The sequence below is a fragment of the Haemaphysalis longicornis genome, unplaced genomic scaffold (assembly GCF_048455015.1).
Source record: "Haemaphysalis longicornis isolate Haplotype H1 unplaced genomic scaffold, Haemaphysalis longicornis Haplotype H1 scaffold_43, whole genome shotgun sequence".
Taxonomy (NCBI): Eukaryota; Metazoa; Arthropoda; class Arachnida; order Ixodida; family Ixodidae; genus Haemaphysalis; species Haemaphysalis longicornis.
The window spans coordinates 319872-337562 of record NW_027526371.1 but is presented as its reverse complement, the minus strand read 5'-3'; the positions used below and the strand labels follow the sequence as shown (position 1 = coordinate 337562).

The 17691-nt window shown below is 46.6% G+C and overlaps 1 protein-coding gene across 1 annotated transcript in view; it reads left to right on the top strand.

The window, feature by feature from the left end:
- The first annotated feature begins 9146 nt into the window (after positions 1 to 9146).
- Positions 9147 to 17691, top strand: part of LOC144137645 (uncharacterized) — a 110508-nt gene continuing 101963 nt past the window's right edge. Inside the window, exon 1 of the mRNA XM_077669584.1 lies at positions 9147 to 9295. Within this exon, the coding sequence (XP_077525710.1) occupies positions 9294 to 9295 (2 nt within the window). The 5' untranslated portion in view covers positions 9147 to 9293. The remainder of the gene's footprint in view (positions 9296 to 17691) is intronic.

Below are 17691 nucleotides of genomic sequence, written 5' to 3'. Positions count from 1 at the left end.
TTGCGAGGACGGACACTATGGAGAGGGTTGCCCGTTGGCCTCCCCTAGCACAGGTTCCGACGACGACTGGATGGCTCGAATACCACATGAAACCCAATAAAGGCAGCAGTTACACTCGGTGCAGAATTGCTCGGGGAGCCATTAAATGCAGACATCGAAAAGTAGCCGCAGGCGCAGACTACCGAACCAGTCGGAAGTTCTCCTGCCACATCAAAAATCTCTGTGGCATTCATTAAACGAGTACACTGGCCCTGCCGGTGTTTCTCCGCGTACGTAAGAACACACTCGTCAACAGAATGCTCGAACCGGCGGCAGTCCCCCCCCCCCCCTCCCTTCCCCCCGGGGCGTGGGGAATTAGCGGTGACTGCGACTAACGCGGTTGCAGCGCAAGCACACAGGCGGCCTCCCGGGAACGAGACAAAGAAGCTGTACACCACCGACGAACTGCTGATGGGGAATATCGGCGACAGCCACTCCGTCGGAGCAACTTCACGGTTAGCATTCCAGGAGCGCAGCATTACTATTAGGTTCGAAGCGTGGGCTTCTAAGCGCGGGTTCGGCGCGCGGGCACTGGCTTTTGACTTGGCGGCTGGTTGTAGCGCGTCCTAAGGAAGTCGACCTTGGGTGGGAGAGATGTGAAAGCCTGCGAACGAAGCGACCGTGGCGTCACAGTCATGGAGAACTCTTTTCGGAACTTTTTTAATGTGACATTTCCAGGGTGCTGAGGAAACGGGCTTCCGTAATGGTCGCCTGCGGCTATTTTCAGAAATAAAAGCGAGATCATGGTGCATAGACCCTAAACCTGACACCTTACTAAAGAACTTGATAGCAAACGTAGGTCCGCTGAGCGGGCCATGGAACCAATAATGATCGGAGTAACACGTAGAGACGGGAAATGACCTATCTAAATAAGAAAACAAACTAGAGTGGGAGATATTCCTTAAATAAATAAGAAGATTAGACTTTGGCTGACCACCAAATTAGGCGAAATTACACTCGCTGAAGATGCAACCGACGGTTCTCCGACGAAGGAAGAGGCTCGTGAGTTTGGCGTTTTCTTTCAGCTTGCACAAGTGCAAGCTGCTCCAATGTTTTCTAAAGTGTCCCATGGAACACGGTTCATTATCGCTTCTACTCTTTCCTTCGTTTTAAAAAGCACATCGGCAGCTGCAGCTACCACCACCCTTGTTAGGCGCGGCGTGATTTTCTTGTCGTAACAGGCGGATATTTTATTGATGGTAATTTTCAGATTTTTATCGCACAAGGCTAACTGAGGGCAAAGAGATACAAATGAAAGTTATGTCTCGGGAGGGAAGCGACTATCTAAAATGATTTCAGTAGAAACTCACGTGAAATAAAACGACAGGAAGTAAAGATGATAGGTCTAAAGATTTTGGTTTGTAAGAGGCATGATAAGAAATGATCCGTAAAATTTGAAGTAGGTAAGACACTCAAAACCGCGTTTGATTGAAAACACGAGCTTCTCTCCCCCAAAAAATATAAGTGGTGTTGTGGAATCTGTTGCCTGTATAGTTGTGGGAAGTGTTTGCGTCGTGTGGTGTGAAGTGCTTTGCATTGGATGATTATGTGGATTACGGATAGGCCCTCTCCACACCCGCTGCAATGGGCATTGGTGGTCTAATGAGCAGGTGGGAGTGTGTTACACGTGTGGCCTATCTGTAAATTGCCAAGACTACTGTGTCTGTTATGTATCGTACCAAGTGTGGATTTATTACACGTAGTTTGCTGTCTGTCTGTTCACTCCAGTGTGTTTGCCATGCTTTAGGCAGATGTCGTCAGATATGGAGCTTGAGGTCAATTTAGGTTTCCGTGGTTATGTCTACTGTATTCCTGAGTGAAGCAGCACCGGCCCTCTCATCGTCCAACTCGTTGCCAGCGATTGCAGTGCAGCCTTGATCCTAGCACACAGTCAGATTAAGATTTGAGGTTTATGCTGCCATAAAAGACCTAAAAGAATATTGGCGACATACTTTCTCGCTAAATCTTTGGCATTTATTGCACGCATCACACTCAGTGAATCTGTCAGCCGAATTCCCGAAGCGGCGGCAGTCACACACCTGGGCGTGTGGCATTAGTTGCGAATGTTACTAATCCAGTTGAAGCGCAGACACAAAGGCTGCCTCCCGGGTATGAGACAAAGTCACTGTGCACCACCGACAAACTGCTGATACGCCACTCCGTCGCCTGGAGCCTCAACAACTTCACGGTTAACATTCCAGGAGGCCAGCATTTCCCTTGCGTTCAAAGCGCGGGCCGTTGGCTCTGGCGTTGGTGTTGGCTGCACGGCCGTTGGCGTTGGCTGCACATGGGTTTTGGCAGTGCAGTGAGCAGGTTGGAGTGTGTACATGTGTGAGGCCTATCCGTAAATTTGGTAAGGCTATATCGGTGTGTCTGTGGTGTATCTTTTCAGGTGTGCATTTCTTACGTGTAGTTTGTTGTCTGTTCACACCATTGTGCTTACCACGCTTTACTAAAGTGCCGTCAGATGTGTCTTTTGGGCTCAGTGTAAGGTACCTTTGTTATATGTGCTCTTTTCTTGAGGCCAGAAGCTGCGGCCCTCTCACCGGACCACTAGTTGCCAGTGATCTCAGCGTAGCATGGAAGCACGTGCACAGTTACATTCCGATTTGAGGTTTATGCTGTCATAAAAGACCTAAAACCGAGATTGATGACGTAATCTTTCGAAACACTTTCGCACTTAATGCACGTACCACACTCAGTGAATCTATAAAAATGATTATGAGCAATATCATGTTCGACAATATGATAAAATGACACTATGATATGACAATATGAAAACACAAGAAAAATGCTATATGCTACCACCGTAAAAATGCCGGTGTTTACATTCATGTTTTTAAATGCGTTAAAGTTAGCTCCGTGTAGAATGTAACACAGCGAGGAGGAAATTTTCGAGGTATCGTTAAAGATTCTGCTGCCTTTTGTTGATCCTGCACATACCTGGAATGCTCGAAATGGCAATTTGGGGTACCGTGTCTTTATTAGGTTGAAAAAAACCAAATGACATGATAAAGGGTGGAGATGGCCTGGGGATATAGAACCAAATGACAGATGCTTTAAAGAGGTCTAAAAACGAGCAGAAAGGTCAGAAACTTCCTCTCCCACCCTAAGTTAAAAAAGCCCATGAAAAAATGGACGATTTAAAAATGTCCATGGTGTGGATGTACCGTTCATTACAAATTTCAAAGGTACCAGACACATTGATGAAGGTTTAAGGGCATATAGTAAATCAACGTACTTGCGCTGGTGCCCTAAGCACCATTTGTTACACTCGACGTACAGGTTCTGCACAGGGCAAGTGTGGAAAGCACAACACGCAACCCGTAGTCCCAAGTGCTGCACTGGGTCAAGCATTGTTAAAGCATTCTGTTACTGATCACACAATACTCCCATTGTCCAAACACGAGCCTACAAAGCTGGTAAAAGTCCTCAGCAGAACAAGTAGGACTACACTGCTGGCTAGTTGGTTCATGACGTATGAAGGAATGCGTCCTCGGAAAAGACCAGGACGAAGATGGAGAGGACAGGGCGAGCGCAACTTCCAACTTTATTTTGCATAAAATAGCTACACACATATATACCTACCACCAGTATCACCCCCAATCCTAACGACAACCTCACAACCGGGAATGAGTGGAGAGGAAAGACCCACATGGAGCGAGTAATCGTGTGAACGTCGTCATAGAGGGGACATTTCAGAGAGTGAACTCCGGCGGGTAGCTATTGCGGAGACGAGAACGAGTGGCGAGAGAATTTATATTGGAGAAGTTTCCAATGGCGGTGCTGAGCGTTGTTAGGCAGGGGTACGGTAATTATCAGTAGCAGACGGTAATTCTCTGTGATATCTTGGCATAAGAAAAGTCGATCGCTTGCGGACTAAGCACCGCCCTGGGAAGTTGGGGCGCTCCATGCACGGCTAATATCTTCTCGTGGTTCTTCTGGCGGCCTCTTTGCCTTCCGCCCCAGTGTAGGCCTGTTTCCAGATGGCCTCGACGGTCGCGTTGGAATTTGGGAGGAGAACTTGAAGTGGCATAGCCGAAATGTTACGCGAAAGAAATTTTGTGTGCTGTGTGTTTATGCCGAGACGCAAGGGGAACCCGAGCCGACGGCGCGCAGCCGGCGGCTCGGCCCACCCGACGAAGGAACTACGAGGACGCCGCCCAGGGAGGGGAACCGAAAAATAAAGGCATTCTCAGACTGAACGCCAAACGTGTCGGTTGTACGTTTCTCGCGCTTCGCGAACACTACATGGTGGCAGCGTACGTTCGAGCCGGCTACGAAGGCACCGATGGAGCGGTCGCAAGCCCAGGAAGAAAAAATGGCTATGTCCAGTTTTCAATGCAAGCCTCCAGAACAATTTGCTTTCGCAAGCCCAAGTGAGTGGCCGCAATGGAAGCGGCGTTTTGAATGTTTTCGCATCGTAAGCGGCCTCGCCTCGAAATGCGCGGTGGAACAAGCCTACGCATTGGTCTACTTTATGGGCGACATGGCAGAAGATATCCTTGTCTTATTCAAGTTGAAAGAGGCACAGAAGAACAGCTACAACGAAGTTTTGCAGGCGTTCGAGAACCACTTCGTAGTTCGAAGAAATGTCGTGTACGAAAGAGCGACATTCTTCAGGAGAGAACAACGGGAAGGATAAGGTGTAGAAGAGTTCGTCACTGAGCTACACCGACTGGCCAAGTTGTGCAGTTTTGGAGCACTGCATGACGAGATGATCCGGGACCGGATAGTAGTGGGCATCAAGGACTGCAAGCTGTCTGAACGAATGTAGCTGGACGCGGAGATGACCCTCGAAAGGGCCACCGACATGGCGCGACAGTCTGAAGTCGTAAAAGAACAAGCTGCTACGCTCCACGGAGACAAGGAAGAAAACGGGGACAGAGTCAACCGCACTCGTAAAATGACTCTGCCTCCAAGAAATCGGAAGGGGTCTGAAACACGAGACAAAAAGCCGACTGAATCAGAAGCAAAGCAGTGTATGTTTCTGTGGCTACTCGCAGCACACTACAGGGAAGTGCCCTGCACAAAACGCGACGTGCAGCAAGTGCCGCAAAAAGGGACATTTTGCCCGTGTCTGCAAAGGAGAAGCATCAGTCGGCGAGATCGTCGGTAGCAACGATGCATTTCTCGGAGCCGTCTAGTCCAGCTGCGACGACAAGTGGATGGCCACTGTGGACATCAATGGGTCGCCCATCACCTTCAAAGTGGACACTGGAGCTGACGTCACTGTGATTCCTGTGAAAACGTACCAGGGATATTTCAGGGATCTTCATTTCCAGAAGCTAGACAAGGTTTTGAAGGAACCCAGGTTTTGAAGGGAGCACTTTTTCAATCCGTGGCGACAGTATTATTAAAATGTGAGCGTTATTTTAGTACAGGCAATACTACAAAAATTTATTACGGCAGACACTCGCAATGCAATTAGACGAGGGAGTTTCAATCTGAAGCAATATGTGTAGTATTCTTTATATGCATGGCACGCTAAATTAAATGGAATTTTTCGGCAGCACAGGGGAAGCGAGGACCAAAAAAATCGATGCAGCTTAGCTCATCAAACCTTGAATATGCAAAGCAATAACTTGGCTTAGTGTGGATGAGTCTTGGTTTCGCATGGTTAACCTTTGACGGAACTGTATTGCCGACCACGGCTTATTGATGGAACTGTATTGCCGACCACGGCTAAAAGTCGTTCGGGCCCGTGAAACGCTCACAGAAAGAGCCCCGGCGAACGCGGAGTTCATTCAGGGTGAACGCGGCGTTACTCTTCGCCGGGCGCAAGTCGAGTCACGTAGCCAGGGACGTCACAGCGGCGCATATGTTGCAGGCTGCGGCGGTGGTCCCCTGCCGATCAGCTCATTGGCCGGAACCGCGACGGCAGCCGCCGCTCATGCGAAGGGCAGAGCGACTGAAAACGGGGCCTTATGTGCAGCGCCAATAGCGTGCCCGGCGAATCACGCGGCGCGCTTTGAGGGGTTGGCAGCAGGAGGTGTGTCAGCGGTGAAAAGGTGAAATTGCGCATCCGCGGTCAAACCGGTGGACGAAAGTATCAAAGCTTTGCTTTAGATCTCTCAGAGCATCTCCATCAATGGCGACGCTTGAATAATGCGACTGGACCACAGCGCTGTAATGCAGCGTCAACCTCGGCACCAGAGTACAGCGCTGACGCGCGGAATTCTCGTGTCCGGCGCGGCAGTATGCCGCGTACCCTCGCTGGATCCGAGTCCCTAGGGCACATACCCTGTGTTATTCAGCACGTTCCACCAAGCTCCCCGCGTTGCCGCTGGACCGTTTGGAATTTTTCATTGTTTTTCGTTCTCTCCAGCGTATTCCAATGCTCTCCTAACGCTGCAAAACGCGGTGCACACCGACGGGGTTTTCCATTTAGAAAACGTTCTGGACCGTACCTCAATGTGAACGAAATGAGGTCTGAAATATGACGTCATCTAACGACGGCTAATCGCACAAAGCACACAGGCCTCCGCTCATGCCCTCGGGCAGGGGTCGCTTCGTGTGTATTTACACATGAAGCAAACTTGCTTCTTGAATTTAGCGGGAAGAAAACAGAAAGCAAGGCCGCTGTTTTTTTTTTAATCCTTCAGCAAACGTTTAAAAGGGCGAGTTAAAAGCAACCCAAAATAAAAAGATCTGGGATAGTGCTGTTCTAAGCAGAGCAAAAAGAAAAGATAACGAAAAAAATGGGCCCATCTCCCCGCGAGGGGGACTCAAGTAAATGCGTCGCATAGGGGGTGGGTGTATTGCGTTAACGTTTAGTGTGGGGGGTTGGTGCTATCACGTGTACACCACGCCGCTATCACGCCGCTAGCACGCCGCTGAGTCGCCAACGCACGCCGCTGACGACGTAGTTTGAATGAGTCAAGGATATAAGGCGCGTTCGTAGCTTTTGATTTTGTGTCGGTTTTGTGGCGCCGTGGGAAGAGCACCATGTACCTCGCGTTCCGCCCACAGGTAGTGAATGCGTTGTATCAGCAGCTTCTTGACGTAGTTTGAATGAGTCAAGGATATAAGGCGCGTTCGTAGCCTTTCATTCTGTGTCGGTTTTGCGGCGCAGTGGGTAGAGCACCATGTACCTTGCGTTCTGCCCGCAGGGTCGTGGGATCGAAACCAGGCGCCGGTAACTGTTATTTCTTTTTATAGTGTAGGGGGAGGCTGGCTGCTGCGGACGCCGACGCACGGGTGACATCGTGAGTTATACAAATGCTCCGCATTTAAAATACCGGTGCTGTACCGACAAATGCGCACAAGCAGTGCTAAGGCGGGGCAGTTGAACTGAACACATCTTAGCTTCATTCAACAAGTGTTGCCAGATAGAAGAGGAGTGTGAGGGGTGGAAGGTAAAGAGAGTAGGGAAAGTTATGTCTCCAAGCATGCAGAGCGCAGTCGCCTTCTGAAGACATTTGCAGCAGAGCATGCAGATAGCTGAAGAATTTTTACACAGGATGCAACGTGGTAAACAGAGATGGGAGTCAACAAACAAAATGCATCTGTTTTGTGCTCTCGTCTCTTGTGCCGTGCCTTAAAAATTGGTCTAAAATATATATTATAAAAATTTTTGCTTTTTGGGAGGCACCAGCGGAAAATGGATTTATTCATGAGAAATCAGGTCACCGTTGTGCTGATTATTGCTGTGTAAATACAGTGAAACTTTTATATGCAGTTGTAAGAGTTAGGTGCTTCTTTCGGAGCTGCATTTTGCGGTATATAAAAGGCGGCCGTTTACAAAGCACAAGGAACATTTATAATCCAGCTGGCCTGCTCGGCTTTTATAAACTACATATTGTCGTGAATTTCTTCTTGTGATTTTCAGAAAGGTATATTTATTTATTCTCCCGATACATTGGACGCGTAATAAGCGGAATGTGCCAATATTTTGTTTATTGTTTTCTCTAATACGAGGAATAATGCCTGACTAGAAAAGAGGAATTTACAGGAAAATGGCACGTTCTTTTACGTCGAAGGTGCCTTTGAGGTATAAAACATTCGGTCATATATTGCACTTGTGCAATGCTTTAGTTTGCATTTAGCTTAGTGTACGCGTTCACGAGCAGAATATTCGCCACATAAAGGTTAAATGGAGTATGCCTTGCATGTAGATTATTGTCAGTTGGCTCACAAGTTCAAGTTGGTCCAAGCTGTTCTAAATCACTCAACTGCTTCTTAAGGTTATTATTTCCGTAATTAATCTAATTGTTGCAAGCGGCACATTTATGCATTATTGGAAGGGGTTTCAGCTCAGAGGCATGTTTCTGTTTGGATTAGGCACACCCACGGGCTTAGGAACAATATTCCTTTCAGGCTGCTGGTACACGATTGTAGTACCAGCTAATCCCGAAAAATATGTTAAGTGAAGAAAGTGCTTCTCTAAATATTCCATTGCTCTTTTTAAGTTGGTTTGCAAGCGGAGGCAGGGTACAATACAACGGCAAACACGTCACAACGCTAACCAGCTGCGCATGTAACACAATACAAAAACCTATAACGACAATAAAAAGGAAGGCGATTTGAATGGAAAACTGAAGACTAGGTCATTAAATTTGCTACCGAAGAACACAAACACTAAAAACATATGTTAATTACAGGGATATATTCTGGTAGATAATTTCTCACTTTTGTTGATTTTGTGTTGGGCATTCCTACGAAGCCAAAAAGGGAGGCAATATCTTTTTAACAAACAAGTTGTCAGGATATCAAAGCAAGGTGCCGCCCGTACCGAAAACGACAAAAAAGCTGCGTCGTTCGTGTCCTTTTCACTTTTCACAAACAAAGATGTTGTCGATATTTTTCTTCACATGTCATAGGTTCTTAAACAATGTCAATACTTTGTTTTCCGTGTGGCGTGAATCATTGCGGAAAGAAACACGTTTCTTTATAACCCCGGAGTATGGGCATGCAAGATAATTTGGTGTGCCTGATTTTTGTGCAACTGCAATTTTCTGTATTAAAAGATTAGTGTTTGAGGTTGATAAACTACAAAAATTTTGGGTAAATAAATATGGCGTCCATGACAAACGATTGGTGCTCTTTGCATCTTCAGAATCGAGCGTTTACAAGAAACAATGAAAAATTGTTTGAAAGGAAGGTTAGAGAGACAATGCTGTGATGAGAGTCCGAACTTGATTATTTGGCATCCACGTCTCCACGCAGCAGTCGAGCCCTTGCACATTTTGGGATGCTTGAAAGTTGAGCAGATACTTATTCTCAGTTTGGAAAGAAGTCTCTTGGGAAGCCACATGTAAGTGGGGATCCTTTTATAAAATATCAGTCAAGGTATAATTGTTCGTGCGGCCATCAGCATAACATCAACCCATAGATAGGTGGAGAAATAAATTTCAAATTAATCCAAAATGCACCAAATTTGAATGTCCGACCTAAAGTGTTCAATATTTTGGGAACTGCATCGCATCCAAAAACACCTTCTCAATCCTCGGCGAGATTGCACACCTTGTCAAATTAGAGTTTTTCTATGACGCCTTCTCGCCCGATCCAGCCGGCATTAAAGACGTTACTCGTTCAACATGTTTCCGTGCCCTGCACCCCTAGGCAATATTTTGCCCATTTTATTCCACACACAAACGAGGGGGAGGAGGCTGGGGGTTGTTATTAATTCTTGTGTTTACCGCATCCCTATTTTTGTCGATTGCATTCTATGTATACACCCTATTTTCACTGAAGAAGCATTTCGTAAATGCTAACAGTAACCCTAACTACGAAGAAAGATGAGTTAAAAATAACGTTTAGCGGCACGTTACTTCGCAGCTGTAGTTATGGAATGACTCTTTAACAAGGTTCTTATTTGTATGCACAAGTTTCGGAAACCATTTCCTCATAGATATAGGAAGGAGCCGAGGGTGAAGTCTGGAGAGTATGACGTCACATAGCAGACGTCCAAACACAAAGCAAAAAGCATAAAGCTTTCCAAGCACCAGTTACCAAGGTGCAACACTGAATCTGAAAAACAAAAGCTTGCAGAAAACTCGATGACGGCTGAGACTCAAAATGACGAAAGGGAATCCCTCATGCATTCTCTATTATTAAGAGTGTTATTTTCCCACCCCTTCCGTTAATTATCGCACTGGGGGTCCCAGTGCTCCGGTAGTGAAAATAAAAATGTAGCAGAATGTGCAACGTTGTAAATGAGGCCCTAATACAATACATTGTCAATTCAGGCTGGAAAGTTCATGTTACAGGAACTCTAACATTAGAAGACCCCAGTACAAAAATGTGTGTCCTGGCTGCAAGACTATACGGGACCAGTAATCAGCACTCAGCGTCCTATTGCGTGAGACTTTCATATTTTGTGAACATTGCCCTCCTCGCTCCTTTATTCGGGATGCTCTCCTTTCTAATTTGGGAGCAGGGTGTAGAAAATGACAATTGGAAATAAAATATATTGCCGATTTTAGATGATAATAGTTCGTTGAACGGGCACCTGTACAGTATTAGTACATTCGGGGCATTGTCTGTCGATGATTTCTCAATATTCGATTTTAGGGCCTCATCTACTTTTTTTTATTTATAGCTCCGTACGCACACGTATAGATTGTACCAGGACAGTTTTAAAATAATTCAGCGTCCAATGACAAGGAATTATGTACAAGTATGGGAATCGTTATGTTGATGTTCAATATTGGTATTGTAGAACGAAACCTTTAAACACACCATTGAGAAGAAAATTCGGGCGTTCGTCAACTGTAGCGCCACCATGGCTCTTCAAAAGGCCAACGAGACCAAGAGGTAATACGTAAATTAGGCTGATAAGAAAATCAATAAAATTTGTGGTGGAATGTGAATTCAGTGCAGGGCCTCCGGAATGCGAGTCAAGCCAGAATAAACGCCGCCACTTTGGCCCCCTTCTCACTAGCTTACGGAAGACGCACCTAATGCAAGCTAGGGGCCTTCGACTTCAAAAACGTCGGAAACCGCTACACACCGAAACGCGTACTGTGTGTTTGACACTTCTGGCCTCGTTAGGTTCCGCTTTAGGGTAATAACTAGGTAATATTTAAAACACGCATAACCGTATACTCAGGCGTGTCAAATGGGTAGAGTCGACAACAGCGATCGTCAGAAGATCGCAGGCGGTCCGCCGATTCCTATTAGCTACGGCGTTTGCATATTTTCTGTGTGGAAATTCGACTTTCTTGCTTTCCCGTGCACAACTCGTAATGACTGCTCCAGTATCCTCAAAATTTGAAACTTAAAGGGGCTTTGAAAGGAGTTTTGAGCACACTACTTGACTTGCGAAATCGTTAGGTTGGGAGGTCATCGTCATCTGGTCCAAGTATAACAATTCTATGTGCAGGGGAAAGAGCACACACTTCCGTTGCAACGTTTTTTGCTGCGTTCCCATCCTTTCCTGCGTGTTTTTGGGCTCCGCCATCGTCCCGCATGGGTGTCATCAATTCTCCATTGTACGTCGCGAGGCACAAATCCTGCAATTGGACGTCTTCTTCGCTCACTTCCGGCGAAGAGCATCGTCGTCTTCTTCACGTCAATGGTCGCGTAGAGCGCCTTTGGTTAATTGGGGCTTTCTGCAGCCCGCTAATGATATCCTTTTGTTCCATATTTATCTTTTTTACTCTATTACCACGCTTCTCAAGGCGCGCTGGTTCGGCCGACACGACGCCAACACGACGGCCGCGCCGACTTCCGAGTTGGCGGACCGCCTTATCATACGATGGCGACGGCGACACGAACACGTCGGCCGATCGAATGTCCGCGTGGTGTGATTGCCTCGCTGACCTAAGACCCAGACAATTCCGATCGCCCGAAGGCTCATCGTGAATCGATGGAGAAGCTAAAACTGCCTGCCGACAGCATTCGTGTCGTAATTGACGTGGCTTCGTTCGGTTTCTACCTACAGTGTAATAAACAAAGTAAGATCTATGAAGTTCATGCAGCTCAACACATGCGATCAGTATTTCGGCTTACGACGATTCGTCCGTTCGCACTGGCGACAACTCGTGTCCCGGATTTACAAACAGCACATCCGTGTGCGACCAGCAACGCTTGTAGAAAAGATAAGCTCTGTTTAGAGCAGAAGTGTCTTACAGAAGGTTTATTAAGTAAAAAGGAATATGTAGCGACCAAAGTTTTTTGTGTAAAGCGTAAAACGCAAGCACTGCAAGCGCTATTCCCGCAAGCCGATATCGCACTCGCAGCCGAAAAGCGCTGTTGCCGGAGGTCCGCTATGCTGGGTGCTGTATGGATCCTTGCTGCGCAGCTGTTGTTCAAGATATGTTCCATTAACCAGCCAGGAATCCTCCAAATCAGGCGAAACACGTTGTGACGCAAAGGGTGGGTCTCAATTTCTTATACAGACTGTTTCCACGCATCCTCCAGTTATTTTGAGGCGCAGTGGACTAGAGCATCGCGCCCGTTCAATCAAAGTCCGCTGTTCAAATCCCGGAAGGAGTGTTTTTTTCTGCCTGTAAGTGACATGGTTTGCGAATCGTATTCGCGAATCCAAAACAAAACTTTTTAGTTGAACTGTCCAACTAACAGATCAAACGTAAATGCATTGTCAGTCATAGTCCCGATTTTTGTTGTTTTATACTCTTGCTTAGTATATATAAAAAGACAATTATTCTTGCAGAGGAAGAAATATTGATGTGTGTACTTTGCAAAAGTTGTGTGTCTTTACATAGTGCAAACATAGCTTCCTCCCATACATCCAAAGAAGACACAAGGTAGGTGTTTTTTTTTTCGGGGGAAAAGATGGGCGGGAGGGGGGGGGGGAAATAGGGCCGCGACCAGCAACCAAATCCCACACATATCGAAATTGGCAGCATTGAGGAAGTAAAAAATTAACGACCCGACTTTATAGATGGAAAAGGGGCTCCAGGTCATCATAACAAAAAACGAGGGTGAAATAATTGTTTTGTGCAATCATATGCCCAGTCGAACAAAGAGTTAGGCTCGCACGGCTACACAACTCACACTAGTCTTCCGAGACAGCCCGTAATATCTGTTACGGTGTTGTTGTCTAGCAGTTGATAAACACCTAGTCCTGGAGGATTTTCGCGGAAAATAAGATGAAAGGGGGGGCGGGTGAAATAATATGCAGGACGCCACTATAAAAAAGGTCCTTGCCGAAGCTTGCAGCCCTTCGGCTATTGCACAGCCGTGTTTTCCAGGAGTGTTTTGTTACGGTTACAAATGGTTAGAATCGATCGGAATCTAAACATTTGCTTTCGTCTACGAAAGTGCTACAGTCTCGGGCCTGTCGTTTTTGCTCATCTGCCCCGACTCCTCGTATACTGGCTTGCTGAAATATTTGCGCTGCCGTGAAGGCCCAAGTTACGCGGCTTCTGAGAAATCGGTACTCGCACGTTAGGCTTTCGATGCTCCGTACGAGTGTCGAGAAGAACTGGATATATCTGCTTTGCACCGTTCCACGTCAACACGTATGTTTCGTTTTGAATAACAAAACGGAATACTACAGCTCCCTGTCTACGCGCGTGCATGGCGTCATCACACCACGACGAAGCTCGCCCCTCGCGCGAACGAGTGGCCAGTTAAGCAATATATAAACTGACGTTGGTTTAGAACGCATGCTTCTGCTCACTGTAACAAATTTTGGGAGTCGATGCTTTAGTCATTACCTCAGATATTTGATACTCCCATATGTGCCAAATGTGTAGTCACCGTGAACGCGTGAGGACAGGGTCGTTCTGTTTTCGCGTGATCTTTCGACGTGGTGTGAAAGCGAAAAAGTCCCGCCCCATTCCTTCCATCAGCTTTTCCAGCCGTGAGCAGAGTGCAGGATTTACAAGCACATTGATAAAATAGAACCCAAACGAAGCAGAGAAAGTCACACGGCCCCGTCCCAGAGCAATGCTGCGTCGCAGAATATCGCAGTAACAGACGACGCCCTCAACCGGATGTTCTTGTAGACGTCACCGAGAAGCGAGGCATCACGGGCCGTCACGCTGGCGCGATGCGAGGAGGTGGACAAAACGAGATAGAATCACGGCGTGGGGGAAAACGCGATGTTTTGATTTGCAATAACCCCACTAAACCTCACCGGTTTCAAAATATTTTTGAGAGAGGTGATTACTAGGACATTGATTCACCTGAAAATGCGAACACCAATGTATCGCAAATATCTCTTTCAGGGCCCCTTTAAATATTTCTGCGTTGACCTAACTAGGAAACCCGCCTGTCCATCTCCAACGATTATTCATGAACACTTCCGTCGCATCTAAAATAATAAACAAGGTACCTTGGGCCTTCAACCTTGTCATCGGAATGCTCATGTGCCCCTTAGAAACGTCTTCCAAACAATGCATTTATGTATATTAGTAAAGCCGACTTTAAAGGGCTCTATGTATAGCTGCTTATTATAGTTACGCGTCTTCGCTATCTCCCCAGGCTCCGTGATCTTACCAGTGTTGCGTTCGGCTTCGACGCATCCTGATTATCACGTGCAGCCTAACTTGCCGCTCAGATTTCCACCATCTGCACACGTGAGATGCCCTGTAGTTGACATGAAGACGCGCAAGTGTAGAAGCTCACGTAAAATTACGATCACTATATGAAGTGCATCCGAAAAGCAATCAAGAACAAATCATACATATGAAACGTATTCCGCATGGAAATTGTAGAAACTCTAGTGACAGAAACAGGGCGGTTATATGATTGAGGTAATTTAGGCTTAATACGGACTCCAAGCACAACCCCTTCTGTATCGTCAGCTATACGTGGCATTCACAAAGAAGTTTAGCGGACGATTTCTTCTCTTAGCTATACTAAAGCACGCCACGACAGTGCCCGCCGTGTCTGCGTATGCATGCGCATTTCGCAGGAGAAGAAAAAAAACACGCCACTGCGTCCGCCGTCGCCGCCCTTACCACCCAAGTCTCGCCCTGGGTGTCAACCGATATGAATAATTGCAGTAAAATTGTGTAGTGATGCACTACTTGCCCTTGAGAAGTCAGCATCACCACCGGAGAATGGAGCCACAATTTCAAAAGAAAGCGGCAGGACGCACGAAATCAATACGCTGCAGCGCAGTTGCCTGCGGACGCGGATATCGACAGAGGTGCGGTTCACCTTATCCACGGCAGAGTTGTTACCCATGGCAGAGTCAGTACAAAATCCAAGTAATGCTTCGAAGAAATTGTGAGCGTTCACAGCGATTTAGGTACGACATTAGCGTAGCAGTGAGTACAGTGTTACCTTGGACAGTAGCTAGATTTATCGTCCAGCGGCCGAGCCGCCGAAGGGGAAGGTGCTCGCCAAGAGCCGAGAAATCTGTGGCTGACACCAATATACGGCAGCTGGAAATGAGCTGATCTGTGCCGACGACTTCGCTCGTTTCTTGAGACAGGTAGCCTGATCGACGCTGCGCGATACAGTTCTTGACGTCCAGGTAGTGCTTTTGAGTTGTGTTGGACACAGTACTGCCCGCACAAACGCTGCCACAAAACAGCCCTGCTACGGCACTCCCTTTGCGGCCTTTGAGCCACGACCAACTCGTATTCGCTGGTAAGGGGGGGGTTCAATTGCAGCCATTAGTGGTCAGCCACTTTCTTTAAGAGCCAACGTTAACGAGGCACACCGTAGGTTATGGAATCACTCCAACACACCCTGTACAAGAAAACGTTCAACTGTGTACGGCCCATGTAAACGACGTCGCCTTATCAATGGGAACCGGCAAGCACATGCATGGCGTCGCACACTTATGGTTGCCAGCACTCTGTCCACGCTGGAAAATACAACCTACAGCCAGGGCTCCTCGCCCCATCGGAGCTATTTAAGGCGCCTGCTGACCTAACACGCTCCCCATCTGTGACGCTGAGTGATGTTAATCTTCTAGCACCCAGCACCCCACGTGCAATATTTTGCACTCTTTCATCCCTGAATCCCAGAAGACACAAAGGTGCACTTGTCATTGTCTTATACCTAAGCCAGCATCGGTAGCAACTTGTGGCTTTCTAGACGGATAAAAGGCCACCCACGTCCCTGTTTTTTTTATTCATTTTTGCTCGGCTCCACTTGAACATTTTACTCACTCACGGCGCAAATTCACTAAAGTAAATTAAAACCAGCAGTTTTCACATAAGAAGCATTTCGGGGTTTTTTACACTGTACACCTTAATTAGGGAAAAGTAATGATGAAATGTTTTATGCTAAGCAGATTACATTGTCGTCTTTCTCCAATGCTTGTATGACAAGATCGTAAAGAGTATGCTATATTTCGGCTTACGGCCAATAGAAATGTCTGCTTCCGAGTCCAGAGAATACGACAACATATCAGAGTTAGAAATACGCTTCCAACAATAGGGCTTTTATAGCTCTACTCATCACGGTCTAAAAGTGGATGTAAAAAAATAGAAGGCGACTTGACGTGAGACAGACAATTCTCAGAATGACGGAAAATACCGTGACATATCCAATATTAAGAAGAGTGTTTTTAAAACATTCTCTGAAGATTTTTATAAAACGTGAGTCACAGTGGTCTCTATTGACAAAAGACCGCAGGATATTCATCTGTGCATTGTAGCATGGTTACGGAGATCAAATTGCATTATGCACAATAGCGCACTCTGAGTAATGAGCTTTTTTAAGTCGCCTGTTTACACCCTTATCTTTCCCTACGGTCGCTAGTTAGAGCATTATCGTGAGCACTCTAGCCTAAAACTATGGGCAGTATAGAGAAAGATGTTTAATAGCTGGGAAAGTAAGTTTGGGAACGACATGGTTTCATAGCACATTACTGTAAGATAACTTTTTTCTTTCTCATCGCCTTTTTCACTTCCTGTTACAGAAAGTTTCAGTGTTTTGGCTTAGCAGTACACCTCAAGAACTCTCAGATAAATTATTTCCCCTTTCTTCTTACACCGTGCGGTTAAAGGGTTTTGCTTTTCCTACTTATGGACCTATTTTTACATCATACCGTGCCATCAGAAAAGCGGCCAGCGCGGCCAGTAATAGTTTTATATTTGCGTGAATGTGCTCCTTTCAAATGCTTTCAGCATAGTGTGTTGAAATTAATGCGCAAAAACTATTAATGCCTTATCGCAGCTTGAACTAGTTAGGTTAACTAGAAATAGTGACGAACGGAGGGAAATAGCCACGAAAAAAATTATATCAGAGCTACTACTTCCATCATATAACAACACTAAGGAAAGAAGGGGTGGTCATCGAAGCCCGACAAATGAAGAATCTAGAAAAATATTTGTAGTTTCGGGAAGCCAATTAGGCATTGCTTGATTGTATATTTAAACGCGCCGACGCGATGAGGGGTGGCGTAGTGGACGGCTCCGGATAAATTTTGACTACCTCTGGATCTTTACTGTGCGTCGAAATCTCGAACACGCTGGCTTTTTTGCTTCTCGCTTCCAGCAGAAAAGCTGCCGCCGCGGCCAGTAGTCAAACCCACGTCCGTGTGCTCAGCAGCACAAGGACGTTGGTTTGACTCACCAGCATAACACAGCAGCACAAGCACCGAGCAGGCGCAGAGGAAGATAATATGGAAATGGCGTCGCTGAAATGCCGGTTTTGGTGAGAGCAAAACAAGCAAGTGATTGCCGAAGCGCGGTAACGGGTAGCAAACGCGTCACCAACCCAGCAGGGGGCTTGGGTTGGTGACGCCGGGTTCATCCTGCTACGATGATACGATGA